Source organism: Argiope bruennichi, chromosome 5, assembly GCF_947563725.1.
Source record: "Argiope bruennichi chromosome 5, qqArgBrue1.1, whole genome shotgun sequence".
Lineage (NCBI taxonomy): Eukaryota > Metazoa > Arthropoda > Arachnida > Araneae > Araneidae > Argiope > Argiope bruennichi.
The window spans coordinates 39,559,009-39,580,494 of NC_079155.1; the positions used below are offsets into that span (position 1 = coordinate 39,559,009).

General features: G+C 27.3%; 1 protein-coding gene across 1 annotated transcript in view; it reads right to left on the reverse strand.

Moving 5' to 3' along the window:
• Nucleotides 1-21,486, reverse strand: part of LOC129969331 (ubiquitin carboxyl-terminal hydrolase 30 homolog) — a 41,148-nt gene that overhangs the window by 15,264 nt on the left and 4,398 nt on the right. The window contains exon 2 of the mRNA XM_056083859.1: nt 1,972-2,145. Coding sequence (XP_055939834.1) covers nt 1,972-2,145 — 174 coding nt within the window. The remainder of the gene's footprint in view (nt 1-1,971; nt 2,146-21,486) is intronic.

A 21,486-nucleotide genomic window follows, 5' to 3' on the forward strand; every position in this document is an offset into this window, starting at 1 on the left:
CGCAAGATTTGAATTAAATAAAAACATTTTTTTTTAAATGTTATATTTTTATTGAATCGTGAAGTTCACAGGATAGGGTTATGTATGGAATAACATATAAAGCAAATGGCCTCAACTGCTTTGCAGGCAGGCACATACACACTCTTTTGTCGAATTTTTCCATGACCATTTTGCATAAATGCAGTCGAATTTCCTCCTTATGGGCTTGTAGGCACAAACCTTTTAATAGGGTTGCCCATACTTTACTGCACGAATAATGGCAAATTCAAATCTTGAGATAATTTTTGGGACACCCTTCAAAATCTAAACTAGTTTTTTTCTTTTTTTTCTCCCCTTTTAAAGCAAATGGTATTCTAAAGTAGGGAATCAATTACCCGGAATTGTTGTAAATTAAAAAGAGAAAAACCAAGAATCATTTTCTTTGAAAGTGTGTAACGTGGGATTTATAAAAGGAAAAACCAATTTTGTATTGTAAAAGGATGAGGATACAATATTGGAGCATTAATCGAATATTTTCTTACATATGAAATAAATTCATTTCTTTAATTCAAAACCGCATGAAATAGCGAAGAGGTTTTCAACCTGCATGCAAGTGATACAATGTGCGGAAAAATTTAACCACATCGCGTTTGTGAACCCTCCTCAGGTGAAATAATTGTCCAATAACGTGTAAAGGTGCTTTACTCTACAAGAGAAACTAGAATATATATTAACACAATGCAATCGAAGAGTAAACAAAAAGAGTACTAGTAGCACACAAGCAGAAAGTCAGTAATAAACAAAATAGTACAAAACGTTTAGAGAGAATTTGCTTAACTTCTTGTTAAAGGTTAACTCAACTATTGATTATTTGTTGCTGACTGATTCTTGTCTGTAAGCTCCCTCTTTAAATAAGTTCCGTGACAAGGCATAAAATGCTTTTACAACAAACTTTGGTGTAATGGTATTATTACCAAGACTGTCGAATATTTTGGATCCTTCATTTCTGTCACCAAATTCGATGAACAATGATTAAACATCCAATCAGCAGCAATTTTTATATTCATAAAACTATCTTCCTCATCAGGAGACTTACAACCAAGAAAGCAACATTATGAATACATAACAATATGCCTTATTAGTAAACTGCGTCTTTTAAAAATAAATCCTCTTTAATCAGAGAATTCTTTAAAATTTAAATGAACCATCATTGTAAATGAAATGGAAAAAGAGAGGGAATGCATTAATACAGACCAGAACAATAAGTAATATTTTTATATCTTTTTATAGATCTAAATTAAATTATAATATTTTAGTTTTATTAATATTAATTTTTAAATTACATAGGGGGCTATTTTGGGATAGATCTCTCTAATTTTCAGTAGTGAGCAGATGATGAGGGCAGCTAAATTAATATTTTTCTTTAAACTTCTTTATCACATCAGTGTGGAAGGCTGTCTGTCATCAATTAATTCAACATAACAATCATATACATATTGGATTTCACTAATAAAGTTATGTCTGAAATTTGTAATTTTCTGGTTTTGAAACATTTTGTGGCTTCATCTTCACAAAGTCATCTTGATATTTTAGATCAATTAGTGAATTAATGCAAAAATTCCAATGAAAGTAATAAATTTAAAAACTCATTACACATTTTAATAAATAGAGAAGTTGAGTTTTGGATTAAAAACCTTGAAAGCAAAATATACTCTTCTAATTTTTCAGATTAAAATAAAACTTATTTTTATATTAATTCTTAAAAATAAACTTTTATTTTAACTTAAAGCACTTCATCAACTTAAGCAAATCATTTCTTCCTATTAATCACAAAAACGACTGGACTAACATAGATAAGATAATTTCCCATTTCAAAAGTATATAAATTAAAATACAGATTTCACAGTTTTGACATCAAAACACACACAAGATCACAAATATGAAAAAAAAAAAAAAAAAAAAAAATTGTAAAATATATAAAAAAGATTATACCAGATAAAACGGCCAAAACTGATTTTATAAGAAAGCAATCTTTGTTTTGTTGTTCTTCAGCATATTCTACAGCTTTCAACAACCAGCTAGTACAAGACGAACAAGAAGCAAGAGCTTGTAACACAGCATTTAGAAAACAAGAGTTTCCCAAATTTAGCAAACCAGGAACCGAATCTAAAAATAAACAAATAATATATTAGATATCTGCATTCTGAATTTTGTTTTCAGTGACAGATTTTGACAACTCGGGGCCACAGGCGCTAAATTACTCAGAGACCTCCTTCTAGGTAAATTGTATTGATGATTAGAAAGTAAAGTGAACTAAACTTATTTGCTACCTTTTATTTTCCTTTTTATTCTAATTTTTTCGATAATATAAAATGATAGCGATTATTTTCAAAATGGGACGGACATTAAAATGTCCAAGCATTCAAATTTGGAAACTGAAAAATTATTCTTGACAAATACATCATTTTAATTTTTATTTATTTAAGTTTTAAAAAAGACAATTTATTCAATTAAAAAAATGGTTTGAGTTTATAAGTCCCAATTTTTTTTCATGAAATATAACTACTTTTTATAGACCGAAAATTGCTGATGAAAAATATTTATATTCCTTTCGAACAGGAATAAACTTTGTCCCATTGGCACTTTTCATTCGACTGAATTTTTGAAATTAATTTTTTTAGTGAAATGCATATTAAAATAATTAAATTATTATTATATTACTTTAATTACTTAATACTTAATTTGAAAATTAAGTCATTAAATTTATTAGTATTAAAATAATTTAAAATTATTTAATGATATAAATTGTTTAATGAAATAAATTTTAAAAATTGTCGACTTAAAAAATTTTTAATAAGAATTTTTAAGGAAAAAAATACTAATATAAATCGAAATAACAAGTTTTTCATTTTCAACAAAATAGTAAAAAGAATCCAACACTTTTTAACACCATTTAAACACTCTTTAATTATACGACTACATATTTTTGAAATTAAAAACAATATTATATGATAGAATTATAAAGCAAATTATATATTATATTTGTACTTTTTATTGTTATATAATGTACAATCTCATGTCGTAACTTTTCTCAATTTGTGTTATACATATTGGGTAAAACTATCTTGGAAATTATTTTTTTCATACATCATGTTCATTAGCCATAATAACCACAGAGCTCAGGAGTTTATGAATTATCAACAAACTATAACAGTTTTTCAGCAGCTTTAGTTTTTATGAAATTGCTTTCTTTTCTGACCATCAAATATCTGTAAATTTCCAACGTAGCTATCACATTCGGAAAAGTTGATTTCACTATATTATCATAACAATTCTTCAGGTACTTCAGGTTCATAACAATTCTTTGTAGGTACTACTTTTTTTTTTCATTTATTTTGAGAAGTTGTGACATGAATTCAAAATGTATTATTTCATTACCAAATTCAGATTCGATATTCTTTAAACTTTTGAGTAGCTTCCTTAATTTTGATTTTCGCTCATTTTGGAAAATTAACTAAATATTCGAATATTGAATACACTTTACTATAATATTCAAAATGCCATGAAAATTCTGGGTATAACATATCTAGAACTTAGTTTTTCTTTTCGTCTAAATACAACAACTTTCGTATTACCCTCTTCAAAAATTTTTTCTCATTTGTCTTCATCTTATATTTATCAAGCATTTCTAATAATATAAATACACCGGTCCTAATTTTGCCACTTTCAAATACATCACAAATTCTCCCATTAGGAATAGAAAAGAAATCATTTTTTTACCTGCACATAGATAAGTTTTAAAGACTGATAAAAATTAAATCATTATACAAAATTTAAAAAAAAACTGTCCATTTTTAAAAAGATTATGACTGCAGCATTTTAGAAAGCTCTACACCTATCAATTCAAAAGGATTAAAAATAAAATAGAACATTTAAAACTGATTATCCTTATAGTTACATTTGCATTTGTTTGTCTCCAGATTTTAAAAGATCCCAGAAGCTGTCATCTTCAAAAATTCAGTAAAAAGAAAATCTCGTGAGAATAAACTGTTTTAATGGAAATATAGACGACAGGAAACAAAAATACACAAAAATCTCTACAAAACAACGTCATCCCATCAGTGTAAGGTCAAGGGTGAGGTCAATGTCACACTCTTTTGTCGGTGCAGGGAATGGCATCGACATACCTTGTAACATGGGGCTTTTTTTTTTTTTTCTTTTTTTTTTTTAATTATGCTAGCTGAGAATTTTTGCCTTGTGAGTAGTTAGCCAACGAAAAGTAAAATGGACCTCAAGGATCTGCAAATAAATTTGAAATAAATAAACACTAAAAGAAATGTTCTGAAATTTGACAGAAAGTTCATTTTAATTATAATGCATTCGAGTACACTATCTTTATAAATCAAATAAATAAAACATAGTTGCTCATTTGTTCCCGAAAAAAAAAAGTATTTAGATCGTCTCGATATACCATATCTTTCACAGTTGATAATAATATTTAAATCACATGCTTTTGCTAATCATTTTGCAATTTATTTGGAAAAATAATGTTGATATTTCGGTTTTTATTTTTCAATATTTTATAGTTTATTTATACCTCAGAAATTTCTCGAATATCACTATTTTTGAAATTATTTATATATTTTTGATTTTTCCATTCATAGTTATTTCCCTGTGCTATATTTGACTCATTTTCATTGAGTTTCTTTTTTCCTGAGTAAAGAAGGAAAAAAAGAATTGTGTGCATGTCTGCAATGAAAAAATTACAGATGGTTCAGCAGTACAGTATAGATTTTGAGGCCCTTCCAGGTCTCAAGTTACGAGGCGACCGCCTCCAACACCGGTGCGGAAATCCGCCATTGTTTGTTTTAAATAATGGGATTAAAGGTAATTTAACGTAATTTTTTTAAAATAAACAAATTGCCTTTTACGACCAGGTGATTCACTGGAATTAATGGCTTCTAAAAGTTTCAACTGAATACTTCATAAAACACTTTTAAAGGGTTTTTTTTTTTCTCCTCCCAAGAAAATACAAGGGGACTTTAAAGATATTTCACCAAATTAATTCTGTAAAGCTTCCAAGTACAGCAAAATCTCAAAACTTTTATTAAAAGCACGTTTTACAATAAAATTCACTCAGCATAAGAAATCTTACCTTGATCATCAATATTGGGAAAAAACTAAGATTCGATGAAATATTAGTAGCAACAATGAAAACAATTTTAATTTCACCTCAACAAAGAAATATGTTGATGTAAAATATGTTAAAAATATTTTTAATTAGTTAAAAATAAAATAAACGAATAAATAAAAACTGTACGCAAAAAATTGATAAAATAATTTTTTTTTTTTTTAAAAAAACCTCTTTGCATACAATGATGTGTCTGCCTCGCACATCGAATTACTGAATTCTTAGTTTTAAAACTACAATTAAGTGAAAGTATTAATTTAAAACTACTTTAAATTACTTAAAACTTAGCAAAAATCACTTAGAAATGCTTAAATATATCAAATGCCACTTATATTATTATATGAATTAAAATAACAATAAACGTTCCAAAAATAAAAATATTTTTAATTAGTTAAAAATAAAATAAACGAATAAATAAAAACTGTACGCAAAAAATTGATAAAATAATTTTTTTTTTTTAAAAAAAACCTCTTTGCATACAATGATGTGTCTGCCTCGCACATCGAATTACTGAATTCTTAGTTTTAAAACTACAATTAAGTGAAAGTATTAATTTAAAACTACTTTAAATTACTTAAAACTTAGCAAAAATCACTTAGAAATGCTTAAATATATCAAATGCCACTTATATTATTATATGAATTAAAATAACAATAAACGTTCCAAACTGGAAGTGCCATTAGGAAATTAAGTAAATTCAAAGTTCAAGGTGATAACATGATGTAAAAATCGTTTTTGTCTCATTTTATTTGAATGCAATTTTTCATTCATATATTTAATTATGTAATTTATCATCTCAATGTATGTATGTCGCAGGTTAAATAAAAATCTAATTTTTAGCAAAGAACATCGCCATTTTAAAGTAAACTGTCATCTCAACTTATTCAAAGGACTACAAAAAGACTTTCTAATATGTCAGAGTTTTCAATTTGCTTATGGCATGTATAAAGACGGCTTTAACAAATATACCCCAGTAGAATTGTCATGAAAATTATCAAAGCATGGAAAAAGTACATGGCAGCAATTTTATTGGTTTAAGTTACGGGTTGGCCATCCAAAATAAGTCATTGTGTCTGCTCCCAAATACCGGACTGGATAAGTATGACAGGAGATGACAAAGTTGTAGTATCGGTTCTTAGCACTAATAAAAGGCTATTAAACTGGGAGGGAAAAAAATTAAATGTTAAAAGTTATAGGTATTAAAAAAAGGCCTATATAATGAATGCCAAACGTTGAACAGAGTAAAGTAAATAATAATAAGAAAAGAATAAAGAGAGAAAAATGTTTATTCTTTCTTCAATTTTAGAGGAATTTTTTTTGTCTGCTTTTATTCTACTGAAACACGTGTTATACAAGGGAAATACTTAGTATAAATTTTAGATCGATATCTGCATTATTTTTCAAAAAATTCAACTTAATGGGGGAAAACAAGTAACCGTAAAATAACTACAAATATTTTTTTCTATCAATCTTATATTCAAGGATATATTTTAAAAAAATATCTTGTCATAAAAATATCATTATACGATTTCAGGTGGTCATATAAAAGTTGATTTTTAAAAAGTGAAAAGTAAATTTAAAAAGATATAAAAAAAAGTCAGTAAATTATGGTGATTGGTTTCTGAAAAACATTAAATAGCAGCGTTAGTGACTGTAATGGTCGTTGGTAAAGAAGTTCAGGCTTCTTAAATGATGCAAAATATTAATTTCAAATTTAATTTTCACTACTCCCCTCCCCTGAAAACTTCATTATATCATCAAGTTGTAAATCAAAATGTTTAACACAGGATTTTTTTTTCTTTTTTTTCAGTATCGCTAATTTGAATAGAGAGAGTATTTATGATCAATTTTTGACAAAATAAAGTGGAATTACACAAATTTCGCTGAAATCTCTACGTTTTAAACGTCCCCAAGATCGGAAAACAAGTTTTTGGAATTATGTCTGTTTGTCTAAGAACACGATAATTCAACACGAGCTAAAGAGATAAAATTTGATATGTGGTCTTATTATCGAAATCGTATATTTCAATCAACTTTTGAACAAAATCCGTGCACAGGAAGTTTGACTGCCCATTCAAGTACCAATGAAAACATAACTACAAAACACAGATATATGAATAAAATATACAATTTCGCCTAAAGCATCTAATTGAGATCTGTATCCAATTTTGAACCTAATTCATCAAACAGTTGAAAGTCTATCCAATCTCATGCACGTAAGAGAAATAATTCTGTATGCAACGTCTAAGATAAAATGAAATGAAATTTGACATGAGATCTAGCAACTAAAATCATAGTTTTTGTGTCAAATTTTGATTGCAGTTGATGGGGAAATAAATAAAGAAAAAAAAGATGTTCAAATGTATCTGGTTTTCTTTTCATATGCGGAATCGGGAAAATAAAAATTACAGCACTAGTGCCGTTTACATTTTGTCCAAATTTTTATGCGGAGCAGGAGGGAAAAACATATTTATTATTATGAAAAGTTTCATAAACATTACTTCATACAAAAAGTTTCGTTTTTTTTTTTCCCCAAAATTTATTCCTTACTTAAGTATACCACTTTAACGTTTGGCGGTTTATTGTATATATCGTTTAAACACTTATAACTTCTTCAATTATTCCTCTCACATTAAGAACCTTTTATTTAAACGAGAAAAACCGATGTTCCAATTTTTACAACTTTTTCCAAACTTAACCACCCAATATCTGGGAGTAAAATATAATGACCTATTTGGCTGATCAAGCAACAACTTAAACCAATAAAATTGCTGATATGTATTCCTATCCATCTTCCACCATAATTTGGCTGGACTAGTAGCTATCATGAACATGATCATTTGCAAACACTTAATTGATATTGTAGCGTATTTAGAAAAAAAAGAAAATCAAAATGTCATTAAATTTTTAGATTAAAGAACAATATGATTTGACATTGAAAATATCTCAAAAATAAGAAAAATCATAAAATAACAAGATAAAAAAAGATATTAAATCAAACGATGCCTGATAGAAAGTTTTGATTTAATTGTGCGTTATAATATATAGCGTAAGAATCTTCAGCAAATATTACAGCTTAATTTTAATTACAGAGATTGTGCCTCTTTTTTTCAAATGTAAATTCTTCACTAGTACCCATAAGGAACAGTGTTTACATTTGTGAAACATTCAACTAAGTGATAGCTTATTTAAACACTGGTCCTTTTTTCTGGGACATAATATATAAAGATATAGACAGATGTAAAAAGATATAAACAGAAAATTAGGAAAACGCATAAAAGGATTCTAAATTAGTACGAGTTATACGTCCACAAAATTAGAAATTTGAAAATATTTTTTCTGAAGAAATCATCAAGACCAAGTTATACAAAAAATGTAATTTAAATTTTTAGCAAACATTAATCCTGATGGATCAACTAGTCGCCAAAAACGACCAGTCTAAAATAAATTGATGTCAAAAGTAATGTTTAAGAATAATAAAATTACTTAAAACATTTTAATCGTATTCTACTCAGCAAATGCAACACCACTAACCAAACAAGCAACAATTTAAATATACTGCCGTTGATTTACTTATCGACAGAAAGACAATTATCGTCGAATTTTAATACGAAATTATCAGATTAATCGACATTAGCCGTCATTTTCTTTTCAAAAATCTGAAGGATCGAAAATCTAGAGACTTTTACACAAATAGCACAGTTTTTACTAATATTTCATCGATGAGATTTTGTTAAAATTTCAAAAATAAATAAGTAAAAAATCATAAATTAAAAGTAGATAACTTTCTTTCGTCCGATTCAAGACACTGCTTTCCTACCTTTTTCACATTATTAGACAAAAATTTCATACGCCCCTTTGCTATATAACTTTCAATGAATCATGCCTAACCAACCATGACAGCCAAATATTTAAAATCTGGTATGATCACCTAACCTACATATAGCACTTCTCCAATAATTCCATCCTTTTTTCCTCCAACAAGATCGACACTCTGGCTCAAATTTTTTGCAGATGGTCCATTTTTTTTTATATGTGTTTAAAACATTCAGCAATAACTACCAAATTGAAATAGTGGAAGATTTAATTAGAGATTATTTAACACAATATAATTTAACAATCACTCTCCTCCTCCCCTTTCACGTAATTATATATATTAAAAGTCCTATTCTTATCCAACTCAGTCCTGATTAGAGTTGATTTTCACCGAAAGTATTTTAGTCGGTTACCGAGGAACATGTATACCACAGAGACTTCTGATGCATACTTTGTGTCATCAAAATCGTCCCGATCGTTTGGAAATGATACCAGAGCATGCATTGACAATTTTCGTCAACCGTTAAAAGGGTTCGCAGTCTTTAAATCATAAATATAAAGAAATCTAAATAATCGTCTCTAAAAAAAATTTCTAAATTCGGCGGCCATGTCGTGTTTTTAAATCCAATCAACGAAATAAGTAGATCACGTGACTTACAACGAGCAAAAGAATTTAACCTGTAGCCTTAACAATCAAAATAATCTGATATACAATATATCAAACTTCGCATTTTACAATTCATAAAGCTATTAAAATGAAAGAATTCTTAAATTGACTTTTAAAGTTTTGGAATGTCGTGAAACTGCATCACAAAAAGATAAGCGTATTACATCGAAAGATAAACTGATTGCATGAAAATATCAAACCCACAAAATTTTAATACTACTTAAATTACATTATTGCGATGCTATTCTTTGATATTCGTCAATTATAAATTATAGTCCTTTTGGATATTCGGAAATGAAGCAGTAACTCGATTTTAATCAAGTGATCAAAATCTTTAGAATCTGGCAACAGACATTCTACTTCTTGTTTATAAACAAAGTTCGACTGTCATTTCAGCTTACCAAAAAATAACGAAATGTGCAATAATTCTTAAGATGATAATTAATTGAATGAATATAAAATGTCCAGAAAAATCTGCATTTTATGGAAATAAAAAAAATCAAAATTTGAGATTTTGTATAAATAAATGCAATATGAATCATTATATTATTTTCGCAGGGAAATAATGCTACGTTGTTAGAATCCAAGCTGTTTTACTGAAAATGTCATCAAAAACAAATAATAAAGGTGTGGCCTGGTTATATAACGAAGTTTGTGCTCTCTTAGACATTTGGGCAGATCCAGAAATTCAACAACAACTGGCAGGCAGACTTCATAACATGTGTGTTTATGAAAAAATATCAAAAAAATTAGAAGACTTGGATATCCATCGTACGGGTGAACAATGTCGTGAAAAAATAAAGAAATTAAGAAGGGATTACAAAACAGTTGTGGATAATAAGTATTCACCAGCATTTGCAAGGAAAGTGCTGGGATGTTACGATAAAGTGCATGAAATTTTCGGAAATGCTAAACCTTCTTTTGTGATAGAAAGCATTGTCTACAATGAAAACTTTTTGCGAAAGAAAAGAAAGGTTGAAATAGACACTGCAAGTTTTCAAACCACAAGAGATTCTTCTATTTCTGAATTTGAGCAACCAAAATATACAAGTGACCAAAAAACAGTTGACACTGATTCTTCAGATACTCTGCCACCAGATATTCCTTATGAGAAAATAATTGATTTGTCAGATGCTGTTCACATAGATACTACTAATGAACAAAATGTTGGGACTGATTCTTCCGACAATATTCATTTGGATCCTATTAGTGAACAAAATGTTATGACTGATACTTCCGACAATATTCATGTGGGTCCTATTAATGAACAAAATGACACAATTGGTTTCTCAGATGCCTCAAATCCAAATATTAAAAAAGATCAAGCAAATTTTAGAAGTACTTTTGAAGCAACAAAAATGAAATATTCGGAACAGAAACCCAATTGGAATATATACAAGAGGAGAATTGAAAGACGAGTGGAAAAACAAAAGTTTCTGTACAAGAAATTATTGAGACGACAGACAGTATTGCATAAACGATTCATTGAATTAGAAAGAAAAAAGTTCATTGATGAAATAGAACAAGAGCACAAGAGACTATCTATATTTGAAACTGAAAGACAAAGACATAATGAGCAAGAAATTCATTTATTCAAATCATTGCTACAAATGATGGCAGAAAAACAAGGTGTAAAATTATCTTTTCTAAGTGAGAATGTTGGCTAATTGTTATTTTTGGAATAATTTCATAATTTTATTTAATTTTTCATTAATAATTATTTCTATTAACACAATAGTAGTCAAATTCACTACAATAATCATATGGCATGAAACATGAGGTTTACATAAACTTGGTACACCTCCACACATTTTGGCAATTGCTACACTTATAAAAAAAGTTATATTTTACAATAATATTTGTCACTGTTAAAGAATAACTAATCTGCAATGTACAATTCATTCTTGAGTCAATTTTTATAGAACCAGATTTTTAATTTTCTATAATTTCCACTAATAATTAAGGAGAATGAGTGTGTGTTGACACTCTACAAGGCATACCATTATTGTCAAATAAATTTGGCACAGGTGTATTTTTAATTTAGAGGATGTGTATTGTTATGTGCTTTTAAAAATTTTAATTAAAAATTAAGTGAAATTTTGATATTTTTCTACTATAATGTCTCAAAAATATTACAGAATGAAAAATTTTACATTATCTAAATTCAAATAATTATCTTTTTAATTATATAGTTTGATATAGTAGTAGTGCTATATTTTGTTTAAATTAAATAAAATATATTTTAAGCAGATTTTTTTTTTGAAATTACATTGTATTGTTGCAATAAAATTCAAAATATGTTTTTTTTAAAATTATTATTTCTTTCATTGCTAAAGATCCTGGCATGAAAATTTTGCTTTTTTTTTGCATATTACTAGGGTTTGTTTAAGCAATATTTTTAATGAAAAATTTAAAATTCTGTTATTCTTACAATTAAGGTTTAATTCCAGAAGTAAACAATGATTTTCTTTATTATTCTATCACTTATATACATTGCTTGTCTTTTCTGTAATATAATTGGATATATTAAAATATACCACTTTTCTATCTTGAAAATTGCTTTTGTATTGTAGTAGACCGACTATTTTTAATGAATCAGAATTTTTATTATATAATCTTTGGAAATATTCCAGAAATTATAAAATATATTCAGTATTACAAACTACATTCAATGCTGAATGATTCTATCTTTACATATTTATGAACATATTTTGATTCAGGGAAAAGTCATTTTTTTCATTATTTAGTCTGTTTTACGTTGAGAGACATAAGAACAGATTCAAGCAATATATAGCATAATGAATATAATATTGTAATGCTTCTTAAAATGGTACAAATTATATGTCTAATAAAATTTGAAGTCAACAAATATTTTGCTGATGAAGCCTTTAAGACAAAGTTACACATTAGAAATTTAATTGAAATTTTTAATAGTCAATAAAAACAGTGAACCTATCTTGTCATCAAAAAGTTGCTAGTATATAATGGAACATAAATTAATAAGTAATTTATTACCTTGCAAACAAAATATTTTTAAATTAAATTTGTTTTTAAAAAGTGGCACAATTTTAATCCATTAAGAAGTTCTAGATTTATTATGTTTAGATAATAAATCTTCAAAGAAAATACAATAAGTGATAAGTAATAAATTCTAAAAAAAGAATGTAAACTTTCCAGTAAAAATACATTTGTTATGGTAAACTTTCTGAAATGCACTTTCAAGAGAACAGAGTTAATTCAGCTTAGTACCTAAAAATTTACATTTCAGTCATTTGAATTTTATCAAGTTCATATGAGAGCATTTTAACTCTATAAGAAAAAAATAAATATAATACAGTCAACTATCTAATTTTTCTAATAAAATAAAAAATCTGATATAAGAGAAAATGATGAGTTTGTTTTAAATGACAGCTTTATTTTTCTTTGTTAGGATGTCACAAAAGATTTAATTTTTAGATGCTTTTCAAAGTTCTTAGTTAAAAACATGACCAGATGGTGACACACAAAGTAATACAAGACAGAAAGCAGAAAAAAGAAAGAAAGAAAGTGCAAGATTGCTTTCATAATTTATACTCCTTCAAATGGAGATTATCTAAAATTTAGCTGAGCAATCATTTTAATTTTGGTGTTTATGCTTCATATGATCCATTTGTAACTCGTTTCATATGATAGATGAGCAAATAATTTTTTTGCATCTGGTAGAGCATAATTTATATAAAGTTCAAACAATAACAGCAATATAAATTAGAAATTTTTTTTAGTTAAAACTGCAAAATAAAAATATATGAGAATAAATACCTAACAGTTAAATATACTTTTTGAGAAGAGGAAAAAACACCCTAATAATTAATTAACGAAGCACTTGCAACTTTGTCACTGTTTTCCACTGTTTATTCACCTTTTTTCCTTTCATCTTAGATATATCTTCTGCATATTAGATTTTGTTAAAAAAAAATTTTTTTTCAAGAAACATATTACAAAAATCTATTTCTAGAAATGACTTTTCCCCCCATACACATTTTAATGCAATAAAGGAAAAATTTTCCAGAAAGGGAAAACTAAAGTAATCTATTCTAAACTTTAAACTAATTTTCAATTTTTTGCTACTGACTTTTGAAAATTTAAATGCTTCAATAATTTAATTGACTTCAAATTTATCTGAAATACCATAGCTTTTAATAAAAGAGTGGCGTTTTTTAGAGCAAACTGGTCATTTTCAGGAAGGAAGATCTAATTCTTTCAAATAATGTATGCTGTACTTCAAAACTTAGATCAAAGTAACTAAATACACAAAATTCAGTGACAATATTTTTTAAGCTTCATAATTCATCTAATTATTATAATAATAATAATGACTTCTTCCCATTTACTTTTAATTACAATTATTCAAAATTTTCTCACCTGAATTTCAATCTTATTATAGACTCACAATAATATGGTTTCTTTTACAATCTAACAGTTTTAGAAGAGCATGAGGAGTATGTTAGTACAAAAAAACTGCATGCAGTTTTCAGTGATGGCATGACATAAATAATAGGATTTCATGTATATTATACATAGAATGATTTTCTGTATAATTTGTTCATAAAATGCATTTTCCTAAATGTTTACTTCCTATAATCTAATATTTGCTGCACTACTACTACTACTACTACAAATCTACTGAATTTGTTTACTCCTTTTCACACACACACACAAAAAAAAAACCCTAAGCATTAATTCAGAAGAATCTTTTCATGTCCTAATCATTAACCACAAAAATTTTATTTAACTCTGATGAGAAGAAATCCAACAGTTCCATCTTAATCCAGCAGTTCTTGTAAAATCTATTATATCATTGCATATACTAACATTATTATCATAAGTATTAATATTTTAAAATAAGGAAAATGATGGTGAAATTTAAAATTAATAAAAAAGGAATTTATTAGCTTAGAAAATTTACTTAACTAAGCTAATCTAAAATTTTAATGCAACGAAACTGTTAAATAGTTAAGATTAAATGTTTTTATATACATCCAATTATATGAAATATCTTAAATTCTTAAAATAAATCTAAAATCAATATGTTAAACAATACAATATTAAAATGCAGAACTAGAAACTTTTGAAAGAACATTTATAAATATGTTCCTTAACTGACATACAAAATTAAATTTCAGTATATAGTTAAGTTTTCTTCCTATATATATCTAAAAATTCAATATGATTTAATAATTAACATCACATTCATAAAACATATATCTGCATACGATTCTTAGATCTGAGACTCTTAAAAAGTTCGAACTGTCTAGATTCTTGATTTTTAATTAATATTAAATTTAGAAAATTACAAGAGAAACATATTCTGTCATAATTACAATATCAAAAGAACTAAATTATTGAAACCAATCAAAAGCAGTCATTGATATTTGATTATATATATACATATATATATATCCCTTGTGAATTATTTTGGTGAAAAAAAACCTAATTTTTCTTACCTTGCTAAATCTTATATATCTTAATATTAACTTTTTATTTAAAGTTAACGAAAATTCAAGGTGTCTACTTAAGGTGGAAATTTTAGTTGGAACAGAAACAGAAAAGTGTGTTTTTTTTTTTTTTTTAAAGTCATTACAGGAAAAGGTATTATCTATTAAACTCACTGGCTGCATTTATCAATAATAAACCCATCCATCACGTGCTGTGATAAAACACATTGAAGGAGAAATACTACTTCAAAGGAATCAAACATTCAAAAGATTGAAGTGCAATGGGAATGAAATTCTCATGATTTCAAGTGGAAAATATTTACCATATTTAAAAAAAATATTAATGTGGAGACCCAGTAAACATATCTTTAAATGCCTTTTAATAAAAATGAAATATACTATTGAAGTAACAGGACAGCAGTGGTAGATATAAACCTAACATTGCAGATGTTGTGAATGTTAACTTAGTTACACCAGTCAAAAGATAATAAGAGGGAGACAAAAAAGGAAAAGATGAAGAATATGAGAAGACAAGCAGAAACGATCTGCATGGAATTTTGAATTGCAATTCAAATGATCCAATAATGCAAAATCATTAATAATAGATTCCAGTCTCAAAATAATGTTAAAATTCCTAAAGAGTATAATAAGAAATAAATGTAAGATAATAAAAATTGAATAAATGACAATATATGAAACTTTTTTTTTATCATTATTATACAAAAAACAAGAAATCAAGAGGCTATAAAAAGTTGCTGCATTGATCATGCACGAAATAGAAAAAAATGAATGAAATTCAAATCAAATAAAAAAGATATAATGTGTTAACAAAAAAAATTCAAAATAGATAAATTCATTATAGAACTTTGGAGCTGTAAGTAATACAAGTCTTGACAAACTAATGAAAAAAATTATGTTATTTACTTCTGATTGAAAACAAAATATATTAATATAATATCAACCTTTTTAGAAATCGAACAGACATGTATGCCCTACAGATCAGATTTAATTTTCTATTAGTTAAATAAATTCCTACTTTTAAAAGATTATCGTAGAAAGACCCATTTTTACATAGGTTTTAAAATCCTTATCATGCAAAAGAAACACATGTTCATTAGTTGCAATTCAGAAATCTCATGAGAAAAGAACAACTGTCTCACAAATCGAAACAGGAATGATCTATGCAGGGAAAAAAAAAAAAAAAAGGAAGTGACGAAAGGGTGTGCACTTCCGCAGTACACAATCGCAAATGGTATTATTTCGTTTTTGGAAGCTACGACTATGATCTTTTATTCTTGTAATCTTTAGAAATCAGCATTTTTTAGATTGAAAAAAAAATAAACTTAAAATTCTCTATTTTTATGAATATTTTAAAATCACCCTGCATTTCCCCAGTTTTTTTTTAAACGACTTTTAAATTCTCTTGATTTTTCCTGTCTTCCCGATGGTGTAGCAAGCTTGGTATATGGATGTGTCATGAATGTAGAAACTGACAATATAAAAAAATATCTTAGGAGTAATATTTTGTTATTTATATCAGGTGGGTTCGAATTTTGACAGAAACAAGATTTAACATAATGATTTCTTGTATAAAAAAAGGTTTATTTTTTCAAAGCTCTAAGCTTTTATAGATGATACCATTGTAAAAACTATGTTTAAATAAAAATATGTTGATTTAGAAGTGTACATGAATGTTTTTGCATTTGGTATTAATGTAAAACACACGTAATTTGATTAAGTAAGGATATCATTAATAGAAAACGTGCATTCATATTACGAAAGATCAATTTTATACATAGTTCCATTACATTGAAATATAGTCAATGAGAAGAACATGAATATATAGGCATACAAAATGAAAGAAAAAGAAATAAGATTATTAAAACATAATTAAAGGAATTATGTCATGAGTGGTAAAAGGATTATTGCAGAAATATTGGTTTTTCAACAGGCCTATTATTTAAAGATGCTTTTGATACATAAAAACAACTATAATATAATCATCTAGCCAAACACAATGCAATTTTAAGGAGAGAATCAGTAATCAGCCAGTAGTATTTACAATTAAAAAAATTACTGTACTTAATAATAATAATAATAAACTATAATGTTTTGCATGAAAGAAGCAACTTGAAATACCTGCGAATAATATGCTTGGTAAGATGTGAAGACCAACTTTTATTTACAATAGACTAATTTATAATCTTAATAGTAATAAATTAAAAAAGTAATAAAATATACATACATACATATACACCACTCTTATTGTAATCCCAATAGCTAATTTCTAAACCATTAGAGATAGACATAAAGTTCCGGTAGAAAAAATGCTTTAAATTATAAAAATAATTATATTTCGTTATTTATAAATATATTTCTTTCAAAAAGTTACAAAATGTAGCTTTTTATAGAGCCACTAGTCTTATCAATCATATGAAATAAAATAGTCTTGGTATTGAAACATTTAAAATAAAATAAACAACTTGTTCTTCAATAATTAAAGCCTATCAAGTTATGAAATGCAAGTTGCTATTTTAGACAAATTTTCCAGCTAAATTCATGTATTCAAAAGATCCTAAAGAATCATTTGCAAATCAAAATTACACATTGTTTAATTACTAATGTAAGACTTTTTTAAATACGTTACATGAAAAGAAATTACAATTCCTTTGAAAATATTTTTAATATGTAAATTTTTTTAAATCAATCTTATCTATTTTTCTTAGTTTACCTTAGTTATTTTATTTAAAGAACAATCTTTGATTTGCATTTCATAGACTATTAATACTTTTTGTGCAAAATTTAGCAAATATTTACATTCTGTGTACGAGATGGTAAAATGTTTGATATCAGTGAGAAAATTAGAGCAACTCAACTATTCATAAAGGAGAAAATAAAATAAAATATTTATATGAGCCTGAAAAAACTCTAGATGGATAGCCAGGATAGAAACGGTGAATGCCATCAAGTATTGAAGCCAATAACATTAAATACCAACTTTTTAACTTTTCTTCAGAGATTTGGGTTGCAAAAAGATAATACGATTGGAACATCTTTCAGTAAAAAATATTTCATCTATAAATGACCTTTAAGCTAAATTATGAGGATTAAAAAATTAGATTCTGTGTAATATTCCTAAATTAGAAAATTAATTGTAGATATTTTGATAATAATTAGTGTAAGATCTGTGAATTAAAAAACAAACTTTGTGTTATTAATGTTGATTTAGTTCAGTGTGCAAGGTTAGATAAATCCTTTACATCAGAGGTTCCCAAACTTTTTTTCTCGTGGACCACTTTCAAAGTTTTACTGTTTTCGGTAGACCCTCTGCTGCTACATTTCTATTGTATTCCCAAAACTCCTAAAAAATATCACCCTAAATTGGGGGTGTTAAGAAGAAAAAAAAAGTAGCACATTTTTTTGTGTCCTATTTATTAAAATAATACTTGTGGTTATACAAAATTATAAACATTTATTATTACAAACAATCAACAAAAAATCAACAATGAACTCTGATATGTAAATAAACAATAAAAAATAGTCATACTTTTAATGAAACGGATGTACTTGATGAATTGACAGCAAATTATCAATATTTGGCTTCAGTTTTGTAAGAAGTAATCTCAAATCTTCCCGTTCTGTGATGTTCAATCTGCTCCTTTTTTTTTTTGTTAACAGTTTGGTAATGGCACTAAAACTTCTTTCGACAAGATATGACGAGGGAAACGCTATCAAAAATTTTCGCGCAATTTCCCACAGCCCAGGATATTTTTCGGGGATTTCTGCCGGCAGCCAAAATGTTTGATAGCCTTTTTTAAATTTACCTAGTGAATGATGCTACCTGCCTACGTTGATAGGTAAATCCAAGCCAAAATTTTTGTTCTTTATTATGAAAACCAGAAAATTTTTCGTGGGCCCCCACTTACAACTTCTGAACCCGTTTTCTTTTCACGTCTACGTGGACCCCCGTGTGGTCTGCTATGGACCCCTGGGGGTCCACCTGGACCACTTTGGGAACCTATGCTTTACATAAATGTGAATTTGCTGCAGGTATACATAAAATTAAAAATCTTGATGCATAATGTGCAAGTACCTACAATATTTGTTTCTGATATTTAATCAAATTTCTTTTAATATGGAACTAAAACTTATATTTCTACATAATCTGTTTTCATTGGTGTACTAATATTATCCCAGGAGAGTGGTCTGCGAGCTTTGGAGTAAAATATTCCTTGGGAAACAACAACAAAAAAGGATTCAACTGTTTAAAGGGGTTTGAAATTCCACTATACAATCCAATACTTCCTAATATTTAATTCTAAGCTTAACAGTACCAAATCACAAAAAATTACTTTTAAACTTTTAAAAAAAAATAAAAATGATTTATTCTTTACATCATGTTTCTTATTTAACAATCTTTATTACATTTTTTTGTTATTATTTGTGTATAAGGTGAACATGTATTTCATACAATTCCAAAGAATATAGAAACCAATAAAAATTATAGCACCATTTTCAGTTTTATTTCTCCAAATTGTTCCTTCAATCAGTTTGTACATGACCCTGATTTATGCTACACAATTATAATGGAGTTAACTTTAATCATAAAACATTTTTTTTTTTTTTTTTTATCAGAACTTGTTACTTTTTCAGATGTGCATTTACACACTCAAAAAACAAAATATAATTCTTCCTGACATTTAAAACATTTTCTGATTGGAACTATGTCTAAGTTTAAAAATTAACTATAGGCAGCAATAAGTATGAACACTTGTATGTATACGTATGTATATCATATATATATACATATATAGGCACTAAGAAAATTACTCTTGAAAACTTTGCTCAGTTAAATGCTTTTGATTACATTCAGCTACATTTCTCAAACAGAATTCAGTAGAAGAAAAAAATTTTTTATAGTAGTTTAGTCGATCAAATGCAGAGATTAATTTCCATTTCATGACCGTCAGTAAATCATAGATTTAATTTTATGGTGGATTTTTAGAATTATCAGATGGATGCTAGCATTAAGATAATCAACATGACATCCAAAATTCAAGTTTGCATACAATAACCTGGAAAATGGTTTTATCAATCTTAAAATTTTTTATCTACATCTAAATAGTAAACATTAGAAAAACTAATAAATCACTAGTCTGAACACAAATACGAGAGTGCCCATTTGTTAGAGCTCAGTAAGATCAATTTTTAAACAAGAAATATTAAATCTGATATAGACATTCAGAAAACTGAAATTAAATTTCTTTAATTTAATGATCTTTGTAGAGCAGATTATAATGATATGAGAATAGGATGACACTTCAAATTATACAGGATGTCATTAAAAAAAAATACTAGGCTGGGTTTTGATGAAATTTTTTTTTTTAATTCTGTCATAAAATTAAGTTAATGTTATATATATGTACTTAACGGTTAATTTACCAAGATTTTTACCATTTAATACATTTCAATATGTGTCCCATTTGTGGCAATACACACATCCAAACGGTATTCAGTCTCTTCCCATGTCCTAGCCAGCATGTCTGGAGTGATGTTTGCCACTCAAGTGATTATCTTTTGCCTGGGATGGTTTACATCCTGAATTTTCCAGTGTAAACAAGATTCTTAACATGTCTACAGAAGAAAAAATCTAATGGAGTCAGATCCGGGTCCCTTGGAAGCCGAAAAATAGGCCCTGCCCTTCCAATCCATTTGTTGTCAAACTGAAGTGAGGTGTGCTCCATCGTGCTGAAAGTAGACAGGATCTTTCTTCATCTCAATATCAGCCAACTGAGATAAAACATGCTCCTCTAACATTTCATAGCAGACATCTCCATTTATAAAAATTTCTATGAAAATGATAGTACTTTTAACTTGGTTATGCATAGGGCCGAACCAAACATTAAAATTCGGCGAGTCACGTTGACATTCCACGAACTCACGAGACAGCTGTAAACCCTGAATTCTACAATTGTTTCAATTTACAGTGCCACTTATATGAAAGGTGGCCACATCCCCAAAAATCACATTAAAAAAAAAAAGTCATTATTAGTATCTTTCATGTCTAGCATAGTAACAGTAAATGCTAGTCTCTTGTTTTTGTCTGTTGGTTTAATTTCATGTACAAGTTGGACCTCATACATCATTAAGCGAAGCCTTTTGTGAATTACTTTATCAACAGTTGATTCGGATAGGCCCAATTGAAGACTGCATCATTTCAATGATTTTTTCAGACTTCATTGAAGTTTTCTTCAGATACTCTCAGCCCACTAGAGGACTTTTGCTTTAATACACTTCCCGTTTATTTAAATGCACATAGCCATCGAAGAAAGGTTTTGTCTGTAAACACATTACCACCA